The sequence below is a fragment of the Uranotaenia lowii genome, chromosome 2 (genome assembly GCF_029784155.1).
Source record: "Uranotaenia lowii strain MFRU-FL chromosome 2, ASM2978415v1, whole genome shotgun sequence".
In the NCBI taxonomy this organism is placed as follows: domain Eukaryota; kingdom Metazoa; phylum Arthropoda; class Insecta; order Diptera; family Culicidae; genus Uranotaenia; species Uranotaenia lowii.
Window position 1 is genome coordinate 193041891 of NC_073692.1, and position 25485 is coordinate 193067375.

A 25485-nucleotide genomic window follows, 5' to 3' on the forward strand; every position below is an offset into this window, starting at 1 on the left:
TTTCTTGAGACGGCACACCAAGTTCCGGTCACCAGAATTATATCCCTCCGGCTGGCTCTTGATCCTTTATGGCTTCCTTCAATCGACCAATCAAGAACGCCGTCTTGACGTCCATTTGATGAATGAAGTAGTTCCGTTGTGTCGCAATTGCTAACAATATTCTCACCGTCGTAACTTTAGCAACAGGGGCAAACGTCTCGTTGTAATCCAGGTCCTTACGCTGCGAATAACCTCTCGCAACTAGTCGGGCCTTGTAACGTTCCACGTCACCGTTTGCATCTCGCTTCACGCAGAAAACCCATTTGCTGTCGATAATATTTCTGTTCTGCGGCCTTGGCACCAATTCCCAAGTTTCATTCCGCCGTAAAGATTCTAATTCGCTCTCGATTGCCGTTTTCCAAAATTTCCAGTCATCACGTTGTTTCAGGCCCTCGATAGTTTTCGGCAAATCTTCTACAAAACTTTCAGCATTCAGTGCATATTCAACCAACGCTTCAGCATGGCACGACACCTGGTAATCCTGGAACTTCTTCGGAGCACACGTTTTACGTTTCGGCCTTTCTGCTGTCACCGCTGCATTTGGCTGAGGATCCAGTTCATCTTCTTCGACCAACGTATCAACAAAATTATTTTCAGGATCCACCTTCTCATCAGCAGGTTCTTCCAATTCAGTTGGCAACGGTACCTCCGTCACGGGTTATGTGATTTCCTCTTCCGGATTCATCCATGCTCTAGACCTCGGCTTCTCATCGAACATTACATCTCTTGAAACAAAGAGCTTCTTTTTCGTCGTGTTCCAAATGTGATAACCGTTAGTGGCGTAACCGATCATCACATTCTTCTCGACCCTCGGATCAAGCTTATCTCGATGTCGCTTGGGAACATGAGTATATGCAGTACAACCAAAGACCTTCAAGTTGTCCACATTCGGCTTCCTTTGGTACCCCATTTCGTAGGACGTTTTCATTTCTCGTAGTGCTGACGTCGGACTTCGGTTTCCAAGGAAGGCCGCGGTCAGCACAGCTTCACCCCACATCATTTTCGGCAATCCAGAGTCAAAAATCAGCGACCTCGATTTATCCAGCAGCGTCCTATTCATCCGTTCTGCTACACCGTTTTGTTGTAAGGTGTAGGTAACGGTGAATTCGATTGAGATGCCTTCTTGACAACACATCTTCTGAAACTTGTGGCTAGCGTACTCACCGCCATTGTCGCACCTCAACCTGGCAATTTTCGATCCAAAATAGGCAGTCACTTTCGCTCGGTACTCCAGGAATTTTTCGAAAACCTCGTCCTTCGCTTCCAACAGGTAAACCACCGTGAAGTGTGTGAAATCATCCTCAAACGACACAAAATAACGTTTTCGGTTCCATGTACGTGGGTTGAAAGGCCCACATACGTCCGTATGAACCAACTCCAACGGTCTTCTAGATTTCGGTTCTTCAACCTTGGCAAACGGTAATCGTGAAAATTTTCCAGCAACGCAAGCTTCACAAACGGTGTCCAGTTTCGCTTTGGATATCGTCTCCTTCGAAATGACCATCTCGTTGGACCACAGCTTCTGTAGATTCGCAACACCAAGATGCCCAAATCGTCGATGCCACAAGCCAATATTGTCTGCTTTGGCCAACATTGCATTCGAATTCGGTTGCGGCATGTAGATGTCCAGGTTGTACAACGATCGACCTCGCCCTCCGGTAGCAAACAAATTCCCGTTCTCGATTTCGATTTCGACCTTGCCATTGAAAAACGTCACCTTGAATCCTTCTTGCTTAACTCGTCGCACAGAAAATAAATTGCAACTGAGTTTCGGAACGTACAAAACCTCTTCCAGAACAGCTCTGTACCGTTTTTTGTTGACGACGGTTTCCGCTCGCACAGTACCAGCATAATCCGCTTCCATGCACTGACCGCTTTTGGCAAAGATGATTCGAATCGGTTCCGATAACTTGTGCAGTTCTTCAAAATAGGCCTCGGAGTTTAACATATGGTTCGTCGCTCCCGAGTCTACATACCAGTCGATTTTCGATTCTGCTTCCGCTTTCTTGACAAGTAGCTCTTCTTCGCCACTCGCTGCCAGAAAAGTAATATCCGTTTCCACACCAACGTAAGCTTTGCCTCTCTGCATCCGACTAGCGTCTTTCTTGAAAATTGAACGCTCTTTCCAGTCCACAGGTTTGTCCTTACAGTCAGCCCGTTTGTGTCCTGACTGACCACAGTTGTAGCATTTGAAGGTGAACTTTTTGCTTACAAATGCCGACACGGTTCCTCCAGATGCTTCGCCCATGTTCTTGTTGACACGCCTAGTCTCCTCGTCCAATAAGCGTGTTCTAACGAATCCTAGGTTAAGCCTTGCGGGTTCCACAGTATCCAGGGCGGTCACCAATGCGTCGTAGGATGGAGGGAGAGTCAGCAGCAAATAACAAATTGCATTTTGTTCGTCGATTTTTGCTCCACTCGCCTTCAAATCTCGCAAAACTTTGTCGAATTTCGGTAAGTGGCTTTGGATCTCAACGTCTTCATGTAGCTTCATCGTCAGCAGTTTCCGACGGAGAAAAATTTGGCTGCAGAAACCTTTCCGTTGGAACGTGTTCTTCGGGGTGTGCCACATATCTTTTGCTGAACGCTTGTCCTTCACGTACTCAAGCTGGCTTTCGGCAATCCGATGAACAATCACCAATTTGCATGGACGATCTCGCTGCAACCTTTCAGCACGCTTCGCGGCCTTCACAGTCCGTACTTCCGGTGTGTCCGTGGCCAAATCCCTTGCATACGGTTCCTCACTTGCGCAACGTTCCACGCAGTCCATGAGACCCTTCTCTTCCAATAGGATTTGCATCCGGAACAACCAATTGTCGATGTTGGTCCCATCGAAAAGCCACTTCTTGGAATCTTCGCTTTCCATCGTTTTACCAGAACTCACAGGTCAGAGGCTGGGCGCCTAACCTGATGAACGCAGTAATTAAAAGACGTCTGATGTGTTTGGTAGTCTGGTAGCAACTAAAGTTTTATTTTCCTAACATAACATTCTTCGTTAGTGATCAAGGCTAACTTGGTTACTCTAACAATTTCATCTCCCAATGAACCGATTTTTAAAACTCAAATTTTTTAAGTTGAACCATTGAGTGTTAAAAAAGCTTCTGCGGCCAACATAAGAACAAAAAAAAATATCGTAAAAACAACACTGACGTGAAAAAGGAATACGCATTTTAAAACAGTTGTTTTTATTTCGTTTTTCAAAACAAAAATTAATGGTTGTCATCAACAGTAAAATGTACACAAGTGGGGACCTCAATTTTTTTTTTCTATAATATATTTTGCATTTTCGTTTATTTTCTTCATTATCATGTTTTGTTACAATAAAAAGTAAAGCTGATCAATATCAATGTATGAATTCAGAGTCGTAAATTGAACACAGTGTTTCCGGTTTAATTCTCTTCTTGTTGTTTTTTGTTTGTTTTTTTTTTTCTATGATTTTCATTTTAATCTGGTTTGTTGTTACTTTCAATTTACTGTTCTATTTTTTCGATAGGTCTATTTCCTTCTCCTGTTCTGCCTGTTTGCTGCTAGCTGGGGAGTAGTTTTTTTCTGTCTGTCTCGTTTTTTGCTTTGTTATTTTCTCTTGAAACAGAGTTTTTTGTTTTTTTTTTCTTGTAGTTTCTATGTATTTTTTTTTCTTCTTAACAAACCCAGTAGTTATCCTGTATGCTTAAGAAAAACGCCTCTTTTCGGTTCCAACTCTCGTGAGTTCGATCGGAGACCTTTTTCAACATTATAGGGATTATTTCCTCTTGTGGCGACTATTTCTTATTTCTCTCTCTCTGAATAGATGAATAAATAAAATGTTTGTTTTTCGTTTTATTTATCTGCTCCGCACTCAGTTTTCTTTAAAGTTAGTAGTTATTTCTTGCAACTGAAACGCAAAACAAAAATTTATTACAATTACGTTTTCTGATTTTTCAACTCTCTCTTTCTTCCCTTCTTTCTGTGCAATATCTCTTACATATATAATCAAGACAGGCTCTTACAAATTACTTCTGTTATTCTGTTCTCGTTCTAGTTTTGTTTTGTTTATTCTTTTCATTTTTTTTTTGTCAATGACGATTGACACACAAACATATGACGTTTAAATAATAGATCTTTTTTTCTTAAAGATTTTTTTCTAAATGTGTGTTTTTTTTTCGTTTCTCTCTATGGGAAATCTTGCTGTTATCCAAATATGTACCAAAAATTTGCCTAAAATTAATCTACTGTCTCTTATGATTTCCAAATTTTCTGCTCCGCGACAATTTTTGTGTTTGGTTTTTTTTCGAAAATGTTCTTTATTTTTTAATTTTGTTTTGTTTCGAAATGTTTTTTTTCCTTTTTTGAAATTTTGAGGGGTATGTTAGTAGATTTAGTGTTATTATGAACAAAATGATGATGCTTGATGATCCTTTTTTGCGATGTTTGCTTCATCGGTTTAGCCTTTACAACGTGTGTTTCTTTTTTTTCCTATCTTGGGAGGAGAGGTTACCTCGAAACTTAAAAATGAATGGTTCTAGAAAAGGAGTAATTTTATTCTTTTTTTAGTTATCAACTCAAAGCAAAAATTATGTGTAATAGTATACAAGTACAATTATGCTAGATTTTTTTTTCTTAATTTTGTTTTTTTTTTTGTGAAGTTTCAACATCTTTAGATGATACACGTTTTGTTTCCTTGATTTTTTTCTCTTATGTCTGGAAAGGAATTGTTTTAGTGAGGTTGTTTGATTTAGTTTTCGTTTAATTTGTGATTTTTTTCTCTTGTGTTTGGATTGTTGAGAGGAAATTTTTTTCCAACAAACGTAGCTGGAAATCAATAAACTTTCGATGGTAACATTATTGGAAATGAATGGTGAACACTTTGGAGTTTCTTCAAAAATACGTTTTGAGCAAAAGAGAAACGATGTGGGTAAATAAAATTGCAGGAACTGGATGTAAATTTCAAAAAAAAAGTTATTAAAATGACACAGTTGAAGTTTTGTTTATGTTTAGGGCACAAATTTAATATTTATCAGTTACACATTTTTAACACTAATAACGAATAAGGAATTATTAAGAATTCCAATTTATGTTATTTCAGTTTTTTAGTAGGTATGTATAATAAAGAAAAATACTAAGATTATTCTTTTTAATTTATTCAACAATATTTAACAATTTATTTAACTTATAAAAGAGGCGAATTCCGATTTCAATGTTTCCCTTCTGTGTCATTTTAATTAGGATGAAAAAGTTTTCATTTAATCTTTGTTGAACGAATAAAATGTGACATTCATGAGGGATTTGTTGTGTCCTACGGCAGTAAACTTATCAGTGGTATAAACCCAGATAGAACAAAACCCTCATAAATGTGAACATTTAATTCTCAAAAACTACGGATTGAAATATTAAAATAAATGTCAAAATAGTTAAACGTAGTTTTTTTTATAGAACTTGAACATAATGAATAACTGAAAAATTAAACATAATAAAAATCAACATTTTGAGCACATAAGTATGAGAAAAAAAATGAAAACCACTGATAAAAATGTTTAGGTTAACAGACATAAAAATAGAACGATATAAAAAAATAACAACTTCAAACGTATAAAAGAGATGAATGATTGAAAATGATTCAAAAACAGAATATTCAAAAGCAAAACTAATATTTCAAAAAAGGGGTGCAAAAAGGGGAAGGACTTGACTTAAGATTAACTTTTCCCAGTGGCGAAAAGTATCCAAATCGTGCGGGAGGGAAAGATTTTGTTTAGGAGAAATTTTACCAGTTCCTTTGCTTTTTTTTGTTTAATCCAGACAAAGTTTTTCTTAAACGATCTAAACTAGAAAGCTTGTTTGGATTGTTTCGAATAATTATGCCTGAAGTTATTCTTTTCAATTCAAACTTTAAACCGATAGTATAGGAAGGGGACTGTTTCAGAAATTAGTTTTTAGTTTTTTTTCTTCTGCATAATTTTAATTGGTGGTTCCCGTTTGAATTTCGCTCCATTTCAATCTTATAGACAACAATGAAATTCGTTGGAAATTAGAACAGTGTAGGCAATGGTCCGAAAATCAATCAAAACAAACACTCAGGATGCGTTTCCTGTTGGAAACATTCCGATTGTATAATGGGATAGCGCCTCTCGCTACTGCTTCGCCTGGCTGGTATGCAATCTCGATCAGCGCTCCTATCAGCTATGCAAACCGAGTCGCATCATTCAGAATCATCGGTTCAGCAAACATCGCATATCGGAGATGAGTGAGATACAAACTGATCCATTCTGAATGTAGCTCACTCAGTATCTGCCTGAATTATATGAAATTCAAAATTATTTTTTGCAGGACGCGAAAAATCAAACAGTTGTGCGGGACACCATAAATTCTCAGTAGTTTTAACGTGACGTACGAGATTTTAATAAGAGAACTTGTAAAAATTGAAAAACACGGCGAAAGTGAACATCTTTCCCTCACAAACACAACTGCAATTTGATTTTGATCATACTGATGTTAAAAAACGTTATAACAACAAATAAATTTATTAATTTGCTTTATATCAAATCAAACAAAATACGCTAATGATCGGCTTCATGTATCATTCACTCACTGCCTGATCCATTCACTCCTGATCGAAGACCAACAAGATTCGCCATATGCATTGCGCATTGGTGATATTCCAATTTGATGATGGTGCTGCACTGTTTTGACAGCAAGCATCGTGCGAGGTGATCTGTATTTTAGCGATGAATTGAACGATCGATGATCGGGTAGGTCCAGTAGCAATCAATAACGAAACCCGACCGCTGTACGTTCAGCTGCGAAGTGCAATCAGAAACATTCATTGAAAATGAGTGATATTCAGAACACTGAGTGTAGGTAGTATGTAAAAAGTTGCATTCAAATCAGGACGACGTTGTATCTTTAAACTAGTGGTTATGTTTTTCGTTTTTGTTATCAGTTATTTTTTCTTCGTAAACTTTTTTTAAACTGGTAATCGAGCAAATGGGGAGGCAATCAATTTATTAGATGTAAGAGAATGAAAACATTGATTCATAGAAATTTGAAGCACTCACGTTTTTGGGTTTCTAATTATTATGCGAGGAATTCTTCAGATAGAATAGAAGTGTTGCCCTTTTTCATGAGTGTACTATAAGTTAACAAAAGCAGATTCGTTATTGGATGTTACTGATTTGTGTCACTGTTTCAAAATAATTCCCAAAGTGGCCAAACAACTTTCGTCCGATTGACTTTGGTAACGAAGTTTGTGGTTTTCATACATGGTCGAGATTCGAACAGACCAAACTGAACGCCACAAACTTGATTTCGAGATTTTTTATGTTCAAAGTTTACAGCAGGCTTTATTTTTCTCATCTTGACCAAAAGGAGACAGTGAACTTTTTCACTCCGAATAATTGTGAGTCCATTTTTAACAGTTCGTCGCCATGGGACCCATATTCGTGTGACGGGTGCATTTCCAGGGAGGCCCCGTTACATAAAAAACGTGTGACGTTCTCTTACTCATGTTAGCCGCTCAGTTTATGCACACGTTGCAAAGCTTGGAGTCTCATTCTTTATTTTGTCGCTCCTAGAAATTCTTTGGGCTAAAATGAGCGTGGCGACGAACGTGTTAAAGAGGATTTCATCATTTGCTGCTTAGAGAACTGAGAGATATTTTTGTTTCTAACGAATGATTACTCTTCAACTAGACAGAGCACTGTAGGTGTGTGACTCCGAAAACCCCTCATCAGCGCTACGTGTGATCGGTGAAATAAATTGCTCAGTGAATACAAGGGCATAGTTTAGCTATTCTCATCGCTCTTAGGAGAAAAAGAAATGAAAATCGCATACGAAATTCGATCGTTTATACCAATTTTTACAAACAGGTCATTAAGGAAAAAAAAACACTGGGGACCTGAAGGGTTTGAAAAAATATATTTTTGATTCCGATATTGAGAATTCTGACAATAATAAATTGAAGAATTTGACAGGCCGGAAGTAAAATTCAAACAACAAAAGTTATTCAAATCATTCTTGTTATACCTTTCATCTACCTATCTTGCAGTATCAACGTTATGGAAAGAGAGGTGATGAGAAACGTTGCGAGGGAAGTAGTAAAGTTTTTTTTCGTAAACATAGTTACCATGCCATGCCTAGGATAAACCAAGCTCCCTGACAACGACGCGTCGCGACACAGGCTTTGTTTATGCTTATATTTTTTTTTTCTCTCCGACGTGCAGTAGTATGCGTTCTTTTGCACCACCTTAGAGCAAGTTCACTGGTGCTGGGAAAAAGTGGTAGAAATTTTGATACTTTCAGCACACTTTGAAAATTTTGCCATGCAAAAACATTTTCAAGATCTGTGGCCTCCAAGTTTTTCTACAACACGTGTTGTATTTTCGCATGCTGTGATTAAAAAATAGCAATAATTCTATCACATACGACTGACATAGAATCAGTGCTGTAAAAAATACAACGCCCAAAGATCTCGAAAACAGTTTTGCATGGTAAAATTTTTAAAATGTGCTACAAGCAGTGCTGCAAATTTTCTTAAAGCACAAATGATACTGACTGTGATTTTCTATCAGTGTAAAAAGCTTTAACTGAAATGAACGGAATAGAAAAGTCAACAAATATAAAAGCTTCTGATCGGCTCGGTCATCCTCGTGCCTACAGGAAGCTGTGTGAGTGTGTCTATCAGTCAGTAGAAAGCTCACTCGTAAACCCGAACTAACCTGTTTCACTCGACTTCTATGAAAGCGTCTTTCGCTTAGGCATTTCTGTCACTCACTGTATTTGATCAGTGACTGCAGCATTCAATCAGTGACTGCGAAAGTTGCTGATAATTTCAGTTCCGCCGCGCAGTAATTCCAGATTTCGTCGGATGAAGATTTGCGTGGATTTATTGGATGAGATTATTGGTTTATCCATTTTTTAATCAACTCCGAAAGAACTATGGAAAATTTGGGCTTATCAAATCAGTTTATGCGATCCATCTTATCGATTGCCTAAAAGACGTTTACGCCATACGAGAAATGCATTAAGTCGTAAGTACACCTTTATTAAAATAATTCAATTTACACCAGTTTCAAGTACACCAGCATGTTCTGCAGCCAGTTTTACGTTTACTTTCTAATTTGCAGACAGATTTGTCCAGCAATAAAAAAATGAAAATTGAAAATATGATTCGAAACTTAAACATCGATTTTCTCAAAACGTGTTTAGTGGCCATACGACCTGATCAAAACAAACTCTAGAACTCTACACTGCAATAAAGTCAGCTGATAATTTCTCAATGACACTGAAAATTTGCAGCACTGGCTACAAGTGTCAAAATTTCTACCACTTTTTCAGACACCAGTGAACTTGCTCTTAGTAAAAATGATTTGCAAAGGCGCTTGAATGGAATCCAGAAGCAATGAGGTACACTTTTACTAAGGTGGCGCAAAGGAACGCACACTATTGCACGTCAGAGAAAAAAAAAGAAAAATAAACATAAACAAGCCCTGCGTCGCGACGCGGCGTTGTCAGGGAGCTTAATTTATCCTAGGCAAAATGCGTCGCGAAAATGGTCGGTAGTGACGTCACTTCTGTCATGGTAACTATGTTTACGAAGAAAAAACTTTACTTCTACTTTTGCAACGTTTCTTTCTCATCACCTCTCTTTCCACCACATTGATCCAGAAGGGCATCGAAGAAAAGGCAGACCCAGAAACTCGTGGCGGCGAAGCCTATCCGCCGAAATACGAACTGTCGACGAGAGTCTTGACTGGGACGAAGTGAAGACGCTGGCTCCGGATCGTCAACAGTGAAGGTCTTTTACCACGGCTCTATGCACCGGAGGATCGGCGCGGGAACATTAAGCAAGTAAGTAGATAGTAAAAGTGTACCTCATTGGTACTGTATCTGTATACGGTAATCGGTAAGATGCACAGAAAGGAGATAGTGTCCAGTTTGCTTCGCGCCCGAAAATCTTCCAAGCAAATTGCGGCGGCTGTAGCATGCCATCTAGCGACTGTTCACCGCGTCAAAAATTCTCCCCTTCATGGAAGATGTCCACGGAAGCCGGGTAGAGGAAAGCCACGGTCTGTACGCATAGATAGAATAATCTTATTGGTCAAGACCAAGGTAATTCGGAATTCAGTAAGATCAATCCAGAGGCCCGAATTCTTCCATGGAACGGTTGGTCAGAAATGACTTGAATGTATCATCAAAGGCAAGAGCAAAGCGCCATTTGATAACGGAACGAATAAAAGCACTGCGTCTTGAGTGCTCGAAGCGATTGCAGTCTAAGTTGAAGAAGCCGATCGTCGTGACGAGAAATTTTTTGCGATTGATCCTGTGTCAATTTCACGCATGGATTGGTATATTTCACCCATGAAGGCTAGGGATGTTCCAGAGAATGTGCGATTGAAGTTTATAACCAAGATTCTCACCGGAGTTATAGTATTTGGAGCAGTTGCTTCGAATGGATTAACACGTTCGTCGCCACGTCACCCATATTCGGCAGACGGGTGTATTTCCTGGGGGGCCCCGTCACATCAAAAAGCAGGTGACGCTCTCTTACTTGGGTTTACCGCTCAGCTTCGCCACACGTTTCAAATATGGGAGTTCTCCCTCTTTGCTTTCTCTCTCTGAAAATTTCTTTGGGCCCGGCTAGCAAAACTACCAAAATGAGCGTGGCGACGAACGTGTTAAGGATGCCTCTTGTTTTCATAAAAGCTGGAGTAAAAGTTAATACTGAAGTCTACTTGGATATATTGATTTTTCCGTTTATTCGGGCAAACTTCTGTGAACCAGAAAATGTTATATTTCCCACAAAATAGAGCCCATGCCATACCTCGAAACGGTCACAAACCTGCCTGTAGGAGAATATGAAATTTTGGCTGGAGGACCCCTCCATTATTTCATATGGGCGTATGTTCGAGCAAAGACCTGTGGATCCTCTCACCCAAGTGTCGATCCTCTGAAGGCTTCTATCTCTGAGTGATAAATTCAAGTACTCGATGTATCATTTAGATTTGAATTGTAATCTGTTGATGCAAATGATGAGGGTTTTTACGAGCATGTGAGACGGATCTACTCTATTTCATATGGGCCTTTTCCCCTCCAATAAAGAAAAAATTAAGAAAGTGTTGGAAATCATAGCAGTCAGCGATTTACAGCTATTTGTATTTAAGGTTCATGGCAACTCAAGTTGCTGTGTACGTAGTATATAAGTATCCTAGACGTTGTGGTTGCTATGGCAATACTAAATAACAACGATTAGGGTATAAAAGCAACCAGCCTAGTATCATAAGCTATCCTGTAATAACTGGTGGCGTTTATTGCGGATAGCCATTTAGAGTACGTGCGCGACAAGGAGACGGCCAAAGAGATGTGGATGTCGTTGGCAAGTACCTTCGCTAAAAAAGGTTTTGCCTCCCAGACGTACATTCGGCGGTCCTTGGCTATGCTGCAAATGGAAGAAGGTACGTTGCTAGCGGATCATTTTCGTCGGTTCGATGAGCTGATGAGACAGCTGAAGGATGCCGGTGTCACGGTGACTGAGCTTGACATGGTGAGTCAGCTTTTCTTATCGTTGCCACCCAGCTACGACATCGTAACTACGGCGATGGAAAATTTGGACGATCAACAAATAAGGCTTGATACCGTAAAAGCACGCCTTTTAGCAGAGGAGAGGAAGCGTTCTGGAAGAGAATTCGAACCGGGTGTTTCAACGGTTCGGACGAGGTGGCGTTTGCGGCCGAATCTGGAAAAGGACGTAGGAAGTCAGGAAAAGGTTCCCGGAAATTGCTACAATTGTGGGAAGGCCGGGCTTAAGAAGCATGCTTGTCCCGAGGTGAGTCGAGCGAACGAGGCGCAGGTTGCGAAAACTTCATTCAACAAGGAGTATGGACTTGTTTCTGGTGGGAAGGTGTCCAGCAATCAAGACGAAATCGAGTGGGTTCTCGATTCGGGTTCGTACGTGAGCGACTTCACATCGATAGCGCAAAGGTTGGTAAGGTGCTGATAGCAACGAAGAAAGGTACCGTGAAAGGCTTGTCGGCCGTTGGGAGTAATCAGTACACGCTGTCGTTCGGAAATGTGCTGTCGTTGGCGAGACTACTGAAAGCGGGTGTACACGAGGAGTTCAAACCTGACCGTGCAATTCTGAGAAAGGACGGCAGCACAATCGGTGTTGCTAAGGCGAAAGGCGGATGAGTCGTTTATGCAAGGCCCCAAGTGCAGACGAGAGAATAGTTATTCCGGAGATAATACCACCGTTTTCCGAGCAAAAAGGGGAACATGAGATCGTAAAAGAAGAAGCAGAAGAGGATAATCGAGGATCCGGCGGCAGTAGCACTGCAGGAGAAGATGAGGAAGAAGACGACAGCGACGAGGAAGGCGCAACCGCACTCCCACCACAAAAAGGTAGGAACGAATCTAACGTGGTAGTTCCCAGGTCTAGTGGTCGGGAATGCAGGAGACCAGGTTGGTTTTCTGATTTTCTTCTACATAGGGGAAAAGTTCATATAACGCCCCATGTGGCTAATACGCGCCACCCTTGTTTTGAAGAATCTGTGACATTTCAAGCTTGCAAAATATTACCAATTTGTTTTAAATGCTGTGATTGGTCATGGCAAGGATGAATTTTTCCATAAAATGCCCCTGTGTCGTGATAATTTCATAATTTAGGTTTTTCTTCATTTCGATCTAAATTTTAAAACACTTTCAATAAGGTGTCACCAAGCAGAGAAAAACGAATAAGACAATATTTTCTGACACATCGATAGAGTAGAACCTAAACTATGATTTTATGCTAAAAAATCAGATTGAACTCGCTAAGGTATGCTTTTTATGGGTATGTTCTATCACGGACCATGCGCTCGTTATAACGCGCCAATCGTAGTAGGCTGAAAATAGCATAAATTTTTCAAAAAGGCCAATTTTCATTGAAAATCAACAAATAGTCTAAAACCATATTCTGAGCGAGAATTCAGCCCCAAGAATCTTCTTTTATTTTTTTTTTAAAATTTTGATTAGTCTATTTTGATTATCTTTTCATTCAAAGTGTCTGTAAGTATTGGTGTGTTTTGGTCTTCGGCTGCTCTCGGGTGTGTTCGGCTTCTAGGCGCGTATTGAATACACAGCGGCGCGTATTTTCAACACAGTTTTGTTTTGTGGCTTTGAATATGGTTTTTAAAAATCAAGTTTTGAAGCAACTATAGCAATTTGAGTAATAAAAATCATAGGCATTTGCAGAAAACAATTTTCTTCAACGATTTCACGCATTTTTAACACAATTTGTATGTGGAATGCATAGAAAATCAGCGATTCGCTTAGGTGGCGCATAATAGGGTATGTTTCCCTAGAGCTCTTTCTGCTGCTATTAGGTAATCCCAAACAAGTTCCTGAAAGTTGTACCGATGTCGATGGTCATCCAACCGAGGTTGGAAGGCGGCAAGCGATCCAGGGCGAGCAAATGGCGTTGCAGGATCATCAGCCTTGGACAGTTGTCGAACGGTCAAAGAAACGTCGTTTCAAAATTGGATGCACAGCCAGACGGAGCACATGAGGTGATAAAAATCACATAATTGTTTGAAATTCTTTTTTTTTTTTGACAACTGAAGTTCGTTTTGAGGTCAAATCCAGGCACTCAAAGTAAACTGCTTTGTTGGATCTTAAGTGTTCATTACTCAGCCAAATATCAACTTTAAGTGCTCCTGGTTAAATTCAAAATAATTTTTGATTATTATGAACATTCGCTATGTTGGTTTTACCTAAACCTTGTAGCATTGTAGCATTTTCCACATAAAAAGTATCATGGCCGTAGGAACGGGGGGGGTTTTGGGGGTTAAACCCCCCCCATGAGGGTCGAAAAAAGCAAGCGAGGTATTCTACTCTACACTCAAAATTTTAAATTCATATTCAAATTATGATAGTTATTCAAAAATAAAAATCTAGATTAAAAACTAATGCCAAAACCTCAAAAACCCATCCCAAGTTCAAAATTCTGATACTGTTTTTCAAAATTTGCTCACTTCTTCATAGAATGAATAGACAAATCTGGGCTGTTTAATTTAAAAAAAAAACAGGCAAAATCAGGGTATTTGATTTCAAAACTGTCGACCAAAATCCGGACAATATCCAGACAATTTTGGTCAAAACCTAGGAATTACTCATCAAAATCAATAAAAAATAACTTGATTGAACATTTCATGATTATTTTTTTTTAATTTGCCACACAATTTGTTTTTTAAAGTTTGATTTAAGAATGGGGATGAGAATAAACCCGGCAAAATCCGGGCTTTCCAATGACATCCAGGCAACCAGATTGAACCGAACTTTTCCCTTAATTTTGTTTTACATATCCGGGCAAACTCGATTAATCAGGCAATCTGGCAACCTTATCATTGAAACTCAGGTCTGAATATTAAATTTGAAATTAAACCAATTTTGAAAGTTCTAGTTCCATATTCTCATAACCAAAATTGTATTTCTACATATTTTCGTATTTCTGATTCTGTATCAAGTTTAGGATTCTTGATTTTTTCCATTCGTATAATCATTAGAAATTAGGAATGAAAAGTTGCTTTAAAATCCTGGTTAAAATTCGGTTTTGCATTTCGTATCAAATTTTAATCATGTTTTTCGAATATCATATGCATTTTCAATGTTTTGATAATAGTTTTACGAGTATGACAAAATGAATATTTTGCTTTATATTGAAATTCGAAGTTCTTAAGCTTTATTCTAACACAAAATTTAAACATTTAAATCTTCTAAGTGACGATCCAAAATGGAAAACTCGGATTCAACGTTTGAAATTCCCATTTTAATTTAGATTCACAAAATAGATTAAAAATAAATAATTGAAATAATGAAATAATATTAAACCATCACTACAGAATTTAAATAATAGATTCATTAATGATGACTCCAAACTTGCCTTAAAAAATTCTTATCTGGAATAAAGAAACGGAAAAAGTATTTTAATACATTTAAAAAAATCGTTAAGAAATTCGGTAACAGATTCAAAGTTCAATTTTCGAATCCAGGTTCAGAATTCAGATTGAAAATTTACAATAGGTATAGCTTGTGAATGAGTTTTTCAATCAATATAGAATTGTTGAGTAATTCAAAAGAACATAAGCTTGTCAATTCAATTACCAGATTGCAAATACTTTATCAAAATTAGTTGGACACACAATTCAGCTGAAAATCACAAATATAAAGTAGAATTTGAGTTAATGTTCTTATTTTGATTTATGCAAAATATTAAAATTATATTTAAAAAAATCATCCACAAGATTTTCATTATAGAATTGATTCTTTATGAAAAATATTTGCTGTTAAAGAAACCTGACCTTCACCCAAAAAATCTGCTCAAAATTTTATATTTTCTCGAAGTTTTGTTTAATATTATAAGTATTGCGGTGTTTTTAAAGCCAAATTTCATATCAAAATCATAAATTTAGTTCAAGTTTGCATCATGAATGTTTGACCCGAAAATTTTTAATCTCTTACTGTTTTTTTTTTCAAATTTGATTAATTTTCATCAAAAGTTAGAATCTTAGAATTTGCAAAAGAGTTTGCAAGATTGGGCTTGTTTGATTTGAGTAAAGAATAAGTTTTTTTAAAAGAAATTCAAGGCTACTCTAAAAAGAACTTATTCTATGGTGCAATTTAAAAATTCAGCTCACTGTTTAGGCTAAGGACCACTTTTCTAAAGTTACGATTTAATGCGAATTTTTCGTGCGTTTTTTAGCAAAAAATCATAGGTAGAAATATGTCACCAAAACCCCCCCCATGAGTCGATTCTTCCTACGGCCCTGAAAAGTATAGTCTTCAAATTCATACACACAAAAAAAAATAAAGTAAAACAGTGACCATTCTTATCGGTAACATCAATAGATTCTGCCAAACAAGCTGTTATCCGTCGATGAGGATTTCCTCAATCGTTAAAAAAATAAAGAAAAAAAATTGCTCTCTATCCACCCGCGCTATTTTGCCACACCTTCTGTTCATCTTTTCTATTGTTTCTGGTTTTTTTTCTATAAATTCCTTTCAGGTTTTGAGTTCAACTAAATTCCCATCCAACGGGTTCAATTTAGGGGTTTCTCTGTGTTTGTTTGTTTGTTTTTTTTTTCTCTCTGTCTTACTGCCTGTTCTGTTTTGGTTGTTTGCGGTTTTGTATATGTAATAACGAATAATATGAATAGTGTTGCAAGAGGATTCTGATTTCTTTAATGCTTTCTTTTTACTTTGTTTTACACCTTTTTTCACACTCTTTTTCTGTCTCTCGTCGTTCTCAGTTGCTCGCCTTTTTATTTAGCTTGTTCCTCTTTCAAACCTCTACCTCTACTTTTCTATGCACTACACTTTATCTCTTTTCATTCGTTTCAGTATAAAGATTTTTTTATCTGGTTCACCAATCTGTTGCGCTTGAACATAAATTGGTTTTCAACTCTAGTTTTTTTTTTCTCTTCCTCTACTTTTATCTTTAGTTTTCCTCTGTATATAGATAAGTTATGCGCGCTTTACCTCGCCTAAACTCTAAAACTGCTCTTAGGAGCTAAAAAGTTAATTTTTCTTTTTTTTTCTTAATAAAAATAAAGTTCTCACCACGCACGATTCTGTTTTGTTTCATTATCTTTTTCTGGTTTTTCTCCCCCGGGTTCCTATTATTCCTATACAGTATAGCTTAGCTTAGCAATCATACACCTTAACTGGCTAACCCTCGAATTAATTTACTTACTCGCTAGGAAGGGTCTGTGTTTTTTTTTTGTGGTTTTTTCTCTTCTGTGTGTGTTTGTGTTGAATGTTTTTTGTGTGTAATAGTATCCACTTAACGCTTCTCCCTCTCTTTCTCTTTTCACTAGTAGGTAGTTTATTTGTCTCTTCCGAGTAAATCGCGTAGTAAATCCTTACACGGAAAATTATTAACGGAAAACAAAATCAAAAACATAATAGTAGGAAAACAGAACTAACACATACGATAAAGTAGAGCTTATTTTGGCATTTCATTTACTTTTGTTATTCTCTTTTCTATCTTATTTAGGTCTCTCAAAGGGTTTTTTTTTGTTTTTTTTCACTAATTATTTTTCTTAACCATTCCCTTCGATTCTTCTGGTTTTTTTTTCTCTCGTTCACGCTCTCGCTTTTCTAACTGTTAGTGGGGTTTGTTTTGCGCTTTTTGCTTTTAACTAATCTATTTTTGGAATATTTTTCTTTTGTTTCAACATTTGTGTTTGCCTTCTTTCATCTTTCCTTAGAACGCTTTCTTCAAATTGGGAAAGTTCGCCTTCTCGATATCTTCTTCGCAACTTTCTTCGTGTATGCAAGAGTTTGTGTGTTGTTTTCTGGGTTCGTTAGTAATATACAAGCCCCTTGAATAGGGCACTGTTGACACTAACCCTTCAAAACATGGGAAGGCTCAAATATGCCTCTATTTTGCACAAAGTGGTTTCGGGTTGGAGTTTTCCGATCTTCTGTTTAGTGTTCGAAGATTCCAACTTTTCTCTTGAAAGTTTTTTTCAAATAATAAATAAAAACAACCAACAAAACATTTCAAAAAGCCACAATTGTATTTTTTTTTCGACAAATGATTTTCAGATATTTATTATCCTTTGACACTCTTCCGGAAGTCGTTTTTTTTTGAATATTTATGTCATTGAACTCTATCCAATTTTTTCACACAGTTTTATAAATTAATCCCAGAGAAACATCTCCATGGTTGGCATTTCGGTGTCTTTAATTAAGGCACAAACTGATTTTGAAGAAAAAGCGTTGCGCTCTTAATACGACACTTTTATCAGATTTTATGGGAATCCGAAACATTTTAATCCAATTCTAGTAACTAGTAAGAGTAAGTTCACTGGTGTTGGGAAAAAGTGGTAGAAATTTTGTCACTTTTTACACATTTTGAAAATTTAGCCATGCAAAAACATTTTCAAGATCTGCCGCCTTCTAGGTTTTTTACAACACGTGTTGTATTTTCGCATGCTGTGATGCAGAAATAGCAATATTTCTATCATATACGGCTGAAATAGAAACAGTGCTGTAAAAAATACAACGCCCAAAGATCTTGAAAACATTTTTGCATGGTCAAATTTTCAAAATGTCAAAATTTCTACCACTTTTTCCCAACACGAGTGAACTTGCACTAACATAATGAAAATTTTATTGATTCTTCATAACAGCCAATGTTCTTGAGAAAACCTGATTGCTTCGATTGGAAAACTTCTTCATTAAAACAAATATCAATTTCTGACATCACTGAAAGATGTTTTTAAGCTTTCAATCTTTAAGAATTTTTCAATCAGCTAACGACTTTGTTGAACCGCCAAACGTTTCCATTTATGCTTAAGAAAAATGGATAAAACTGATTTTTTTTGTAAAAATTTCCTTGAAATTTTAATATTTGTCCGAAAGGGAAAAACTTGGATATTAACTTCTGTAACATTTTTTAAAAACTCAAAATTACTTGAAGTCTTCTAAAAAGTTGAACAATAATTGAAATCCTTTGATTTTAGTATATGAGATGTGTTTTTTAGTGTTGCCAGGAATATTTACAAATTTTTAAATGGATTTGCTTAGTTTCGGAGTTCTCGGATCTTAAAAACTAAACTATAAGCAACAAAAATAGCATATTTGGATTAAGCGCACCCGAAGTAGTTAAAATAAGCTTTGAAACTCTTGGCACAAAAAAAGGAAATTTTGTAGAGCTGTTTTTTTTAAATGTTATATTTTGATCTTTTTTTTTATTTTTTCAAGATTGGTATTTGGTAGATAGTCAATAAAAAATGCCTTCATTCTGCAAAAAGGAAAAAAATTTTAACTTGCGGAATTCGGCAATCGACTACCCTTTGAGCTTTGAGAAAAATGTTTTTTTATTTAATCACTATTCTGTTGAATACTGAGAGTAAACACAAAAACACAGAGAAAAAACAAAGACAAAAAAAATATCATTTTTTGACGTGCCAAGAATTGCCAAAAGTTGATTTTGACTAAGTTGCAGATGCTTAGTTAAAATATGCATTTAGGTTAAGGTTGCCAGAATTTTTGCAGCACGTATTCGGGGCGGACAAATGAATTTTTTTTTCTAAAAACCTGGCAAAATCCGGGCGTTTGATTTCGAATTTGTCGACCAAAATCCTGGCAAATTTAGTCAAAACCCAAGAATTACTCGACACAAATAAAAAAAAAATTTAAAAAAATGTTTTTTTTTATCAAAACCGATCAGTATATTTTAAATCGTAAACCTTTTATGATTATTTCTTCATAAAACTTGCACAAAAATTGCCTTTTTGATGCATAAATAAAAAAACAATTTGTTTTTTTTTTTGTAAAGTTTCGCAAATAAAGTGAATATATCCGGGCAAAATCCGGGCTTTTTTCAATGAAAAACTGCTGAATTGGACTTTTACCAAATTTTGTACTAAATATCTGATTTTTTTTTTTTTGTTTCGATTATAGTCGTTTTACCATCTTTATGGCATTCGCGACTTTATCAACGGTGCAGTTGGCGGATCGTTATTGAAAAACTTATCCGGTACAACTGTGTTCGATGTTTGCTCTTGGGCTTGAACTCGCGAACATCGGCTCAGGAGTAAATATCTTAAATGTTAGATGTAAAAAACAAAGGAATCTCAAATTTGTTTGAAGCATGAATCAAAACGTTTCGCACTTCTTAACAAAGTTTTAAAACAAGTTAGGGTTTACAATGGATGGGATACTTAAAACATCCTTCAGTGATGTCTTGAAAATATTTATGCAAAATCTGAATCCTTAATGCATTCAAATTCAGGTTTGGTTTTCCATGTACAGTGTATCAAAAAATTGTCCGTACAGCACGTTCCTTGAAGTCCAAACAATCAAAAAGTGCACTTTTTTAGTCAATAAAAATACTACAAAAACATCATTCGCTGCAGAAATTAGTCCTTTTTGTAGATCAGTATTAAAAACGTTTATAAATTAAACCTTAAAAATAATCTAATTCATTTTGTATAGAAAGTCCCAAAAACGACGTCAAAAAATTGTCCGTACACTGAGGCCTTTGTCAAATATTAGTCAAGTAAACAGTTTTGTGTCAGTCTGTCAAACGAAGAAACGTGAATTGAATCTCAGCAAAGACAATTTCCAGTGGTCTGAGTGATAAATACGGTAAAATGAACTTTATCTAGCATAAATCAGTAGATTTTCGTGTATCCGGATGTCAACGGGTATTTTTTGTGAAAAGCAGACATTTTCCTGTTAATTAAATCCACAAAAATTAACATGAAAATGTCTGCTCCTCACAAAAAAATACTCGTTGACATCCGGAAACTGATTGCTGACCTGAAGGATGACGGTAAAAGCTTGTCCGAAATTGCAGGTATAGTAAGTAAAACGGCCACGATCGTCGGTTCAGTATGTCCTTCAGAACTTTAAAAAGACTAACTCCCTGGAGACCACTCCAGGAAGAGGCCGCAAACTGAAGCTTACGGATCGTCACCATCGCATCATTAGCAGGGAAATCAGTCAGATTCCTAAAATCAGAGCCCCGAAACTAGCAGACAGCCTGAAGAATTTTGAAAATATACAGGTTAATCCTCAAACGGTACGGAACATACTTCATGTGAAAAAAAAAACCAAGGTCGTGTTGCTCTGAAGAAGCCGTTTATATCTGCTAAAAAAAAGAAAAGGCGGCTGGAATACGCTCGAAAGTATGTCCTGGAACCGGAAGAGTTCTGGCAGAACGTCATATTCACCGACGAAAGCTAATTTAAAATTTTTGGGTCTGACGGACATGTAAGAGTATGGCGTAATCCAAATACTGAATTGGATCCGAAAAATTTGTGACCGACAGTTAAGCACGGTGGTGGCCATGTAATGGTGTGGTATGCTTTCAGCGCAAATTGCACCGGAAACTTGACATTCATTTACGGAGAAAAATAAAAAGATTTATCAGTCATATTACGCGTCTACAGGAATATAAATATGATTGTTTGGTTCTGACCCGAAAATACGATCAAACCAACCATCAGCTTATACGATTAGTCCCCAGTGAGTTAGTCTTCTTAAAATTCTGAAGGACATACTGAACCGACGATCATGGCCGTTTTACTATTTTATGCGTAATTCGAAGACAAGTAAATAAATGAATTTCGGACAAGCTTTCACCGTCATTCTTCAGGTCAACAATCAGTTTCCGGATGTCAACGGGTTTTTTTTTGTGAAGAGTAGACATTTTTCTGTTAATTTAATCCACAAATTGTTTAAATCTACTGATTTATGCTAAATAAAGTTCATTTTACCGTATTTATCGCTCAGACCACTGGAAATTGTCTTTGCTGAGATTCAATTCACGTTTCTTCGTTTGACAGACTGACACAAAACTGTTTACTTGACTAATATTTGACAAAGGCCTCAGTGTACGGACAATTTTTTGACGTCGTTTTTGGGACCTTCTATACAAAATGAATTAGATTATTTTTAAGGTTTAATTTATAAACATTTTTAATACTGATCTACAAGAAGGACTAATTTCTGCAGCAAATGATGTTATTGTAGTATTTTTATTGACTGAAAAAGTGCACTTTTTGATTGTTTGGACTTCAAGGTACGTGCTGTACGGACAATTTTTTGATACAGTGTAGGTTCGTTAATTCATCAGTTACCGTTGATTGTATTTTTTCGAAACTTATTATTAAAAAAAAATCTGAACGTCAAAAACTAGTAAGATAGGCACCAAAATCGATATACTCATGTAATTTTCACAATTTAGTTCATCCTATAAAACAGTTAAAAAGTTTCAAGCTATTGAAAAGCCTTTGCTAAGTCGACAACCTCAAGGTCTAGAAGATTGGAAAAGCTAACTTTCTTTTTCGATTGACATCTTCCATTTCTGAAGTCAATGCTCGAAAATAGAGTCAAAATGTCGAAACTCATCACACTTTCCCATTAAATTTATTTATAAACTATTCATATATTAGCAGATATATTACACTTTTTCCTTAACTATAAAAAGTAAACTTTTTCGGACACATGCCTGCAGAACCTTTCTATTAATTAAAAAAAAACAAAAACAACGACTTCCTTTTGAGATTGCTGAGCTTGCCCTACTTCTTTAAGAGTTAACGATCCAACCCATTTTTTTGCCTTCAAAAACAGCCTCACTCACGCAGTTGTAAAATATGTACACATCTCGAAACCCCAACCCTAACCACGTGTACTTGATCACGTTTAACGTTTTTTTTTGTTCTTAACACCACCGTTCTACCGTTCTTCTGATCCTTAAAGCGAGTGATTCTCGCGATCTTAAGCTGTTTATCATATTTAAATTTGTGTGTTGTTCAAACTTACAAACGAACAACACCAACAAGGATGGGGCCGATATTCGGCTTTTTTTTGTTGTTTCGGATTGGCAGTTTCATTCAGCGTATTCTGTTGGTTTTCCCCCCCTTAATGTTCTTAGGTGTTACTTTGTTCAAGGCTGACCACCACCACTTTTGGTTCCGGCACTAGGTTGTTGGGTTGCGGTCGTCGTTGCCGCCGCTCCCTGGGGAAACGTGCGCACGAAATCGATTTGAGCGTATGTGAAGGCAGAACCGGCGGTCGGTTGTTGCGAGGTACATCCGGAGTTGGGACTAGGGCTGGAGTTTAGCGAGTCGGAACCGCCGCTTGTGCCTGTGCTGCGGGGACCGGCGGGTGATGGTTGTTCCTGGGCGCTGCTGCAATCGACCTCCATCTTGCTGGAACTGCACGGTGGCAGGTCCAGACTAGCGTAGTGGAGTTCCCGTTCGGAGCTGACCGACGGTGGTCGGGATATGATGTGTGGATCCGTCAGGGAGCTAACGGATTCCGGTCGGGTCGACGACGACGACGCCGTATTGTTGGGGATTGTGGTAATCGATGATCCCGTCGTGGCAGCGATCATGGTGCTGGATGCCGTCGGGCTGTGGTTTTTGCTTTCGCACAGCGTCGACGTTGAGGAAGCGGATGATGAGGTAGCTGATATGATCGGAAGGCGGTCGCTGTTCGCGGAGTTGGGGCGCGTCGAGCCGGCCGATGTTGAACACTTGCTGCCGGAGATTTTTTCACTGTTAACACTGTTGGGTCGCGAGGTACGTTGCAGCAGTTCGTAACCGGATGCATCGGTGGCCGCACCGGTACGCCGCTCGGAATATTGCCGATGGAAGGCTGCCTTGGGAGATGCTCCGGCGCATTTTTTCAGCAGGGCTTCGTCCTGGCTGGAGGTGATCGGTTTGAAACCAATTTGGTAGGATTTTCTCGTGAGAGGTGGAAGACCTGCTGTTTCAACAGTCGATAGTTCCGATTGTGAGGTACTGGATAGTTTGCGTTGACTAGCGGGATTCATGATCGCGTAATCTCCCGCCTGATCATCGATGGTCATTGGCGTTTGGGGTTTCGGGGTAACCGGAGTTGTCACGGGACTGCAGTTTACGTAATTCGGATACTCCACAGTGGACTTCATCGTTGTCACTGTTGGCGTTGTTCGAGTATTGGTTGAGGTGGTGAGAATTAGGCTTAAATTCGCTCGTTTGCTACTACTAAAGGAACTGGTATGACTTGTTTCGGGTTTTTGTTGCTGCTGTTGCCCTATGCTCAATTCGGCATAGTTATGACTCAGATCTTCTAGTTTGTTACTCTCCTGATCGTTGCTGCTCGTTTGAGGTTTCTGTTGAGGATCCATCATCAAGAACTCTGTGGACTCTTCGCTGTTTTCTTCGTCGATCTCACTAATCCGCAACGATCCGGTCGTACCGTCGACGAAACATTTTCGTTCTTCGGCACTCGCTTCGCTACTGCTGTTCACCATGAACGACTTAATAGGACTTCCCGGACTAAAGGGGAAAATGGTGGCTTGACTTCCGGATGGCGTTACGATGCCACTGTCACGTGAGTCACACCGTGCCCGGATGCCGTGCTGCTTTGGACTAAACCCTATCTGGGGAGCTCCTCGTTGCTGTCCGGCAGCAGAACTGTGCAGTGGAAGATAATTTGGAATATTGGACGGAGCTCCGCCTATCTTTGGTTCCATAGCGTCATCCCCCGGGACGTTTCGTCCACTCGAGCTCTGCTGAATGGCGATCGGTTGGGAACTCAACCTAGAATCTACCCTATTGATTTCCTTTCGCGTGAAATCCATATTGATGTACTCGTCGGATGCGGCCGGTTTGGCACTATCCGGTTTGAGACTAGATTTGTTCTGGTTCCATGACATTTCCATGTAGCCTTCTGGGGCACTGCTGGGTGCGGCCAGCTCATCATCCTCGTGCGTCATCTTGTCCTCATTGCCACTGTCTCCCCCGCAGCCTCCACTACTCGTCATCATCAGCGGAGTGATGTTCAGGTAATCTTCCGAAGGTACTCGTGATTTTCGATGTGCCGCCGACGAGGAAGACGTATGATGGGATGCACCCTGGTTCATTCGCGGCGACATATCAATGTAGTTGTTGTTATTGTTGTTACTCTTACTCAACCCCCCAGCACTGCTGTTGAACTTTTTTGGCGAACTAATATCGATAGGAGAGCTTGTGCTTTTCGTCGACAGATTAAGCTCTGGTGCCATCCCAGGCAGCATAACTAAATAGTCACTCTCCTCCTGTACAGCATTCGTCGCATTCAAAGAGTGAGCATTATGACCCGGCTTCATCTCAACATAACCACTATTGGGATCAGGTACACCACCAGGAGTCATTATCATATAATCCTCCATTCCTCCTCCCTTCTGTGGCGTGCTACTTTCCGCATGGAAAGGTACGCCGTAATCGATCTCCATCAGATCTTCCATATGATCAACCGATCCGTGCTGTTTGGGTGCCAACATCGGCGCGCTGGAAGATTTCTTACTGCACCCACTATCCGATATCCCACTCGCTCCAGCCGCCATCATATTTATCCCTACCGTGCTTCCACTGTTACTGTTACTCTCCTGTATACTTCCGGAACTACCGGTCGATAACAACGGAGCAGTAATCGGAGCAGCACCACTCTTGTAGAGCTCGGACCGAGGAACTTTCGCCCTCGAACCAACGGAAAACGCCCGAGCTCGCGAATTGGAAGCCCCTTCTGAACTCAACATATCTACCCGCAACTTACGCTTGTTGTGCTCCAATCGACTGCCCACCGAATACGTTCGCAGCGGCCGATCCATCTCGTCATCCTCACTGGGTGTAAACCGAGCTACTACCTTCTCCAGATGGTACTCGGAAAACCGCATATCCGTCGAGGGCGTCCCCGACGTTATACTACAACTGGACGCCGCCGAACTTATGTTCCCATTGCCTCCACCGGTCATTCCACTTGCTCCGCCTGCCGGATGCGTTGCCGTCGTCGTTGACGTCGTTCGACTGCTGGAACTTGCATGCGATGGTTCCATGTCTACGTACTCTTCGTTGTGGGCCCGAGCCGCCATAGGAACGTAACCGTCGACGGTATCTTCCGCCAAGCTCGAAGCCCTCGAATGGGCACTGGAACTGCCCGTGTACAAGCTGCAACAAA

The 25485-nt window shown here is 38.8% G+C and overlaps 1 protein-coding gene across 11 annotated transcripts in view; it reads right to left on the reverse strand.

Moving 5' to 3' along the window:
• Window positions 1-4821: 4821 nt before the first annotated feature.
• Window positions 4822-25485, reverse strand: part of LOC129742680 (mucin-19) — a 652529-nt gene continuing 631865 nt past the window's right edge. For all 11 annotated transcript variants that reach the window (XM_055734616.1, XM_055734615.1, XM_055734617.1 and 8 more), the window contains one exon: window positions 4822-25475. In XM_055734616.1, coding sequence (XP_055590591.1) covers window positions 22448-25475 — 3028 coding nt within the window. In that variant the 3' untranslated portion in view covers window positions 4822-22447. The remainder of the gene's footprint in view (window positions 25476-25485) is intronic.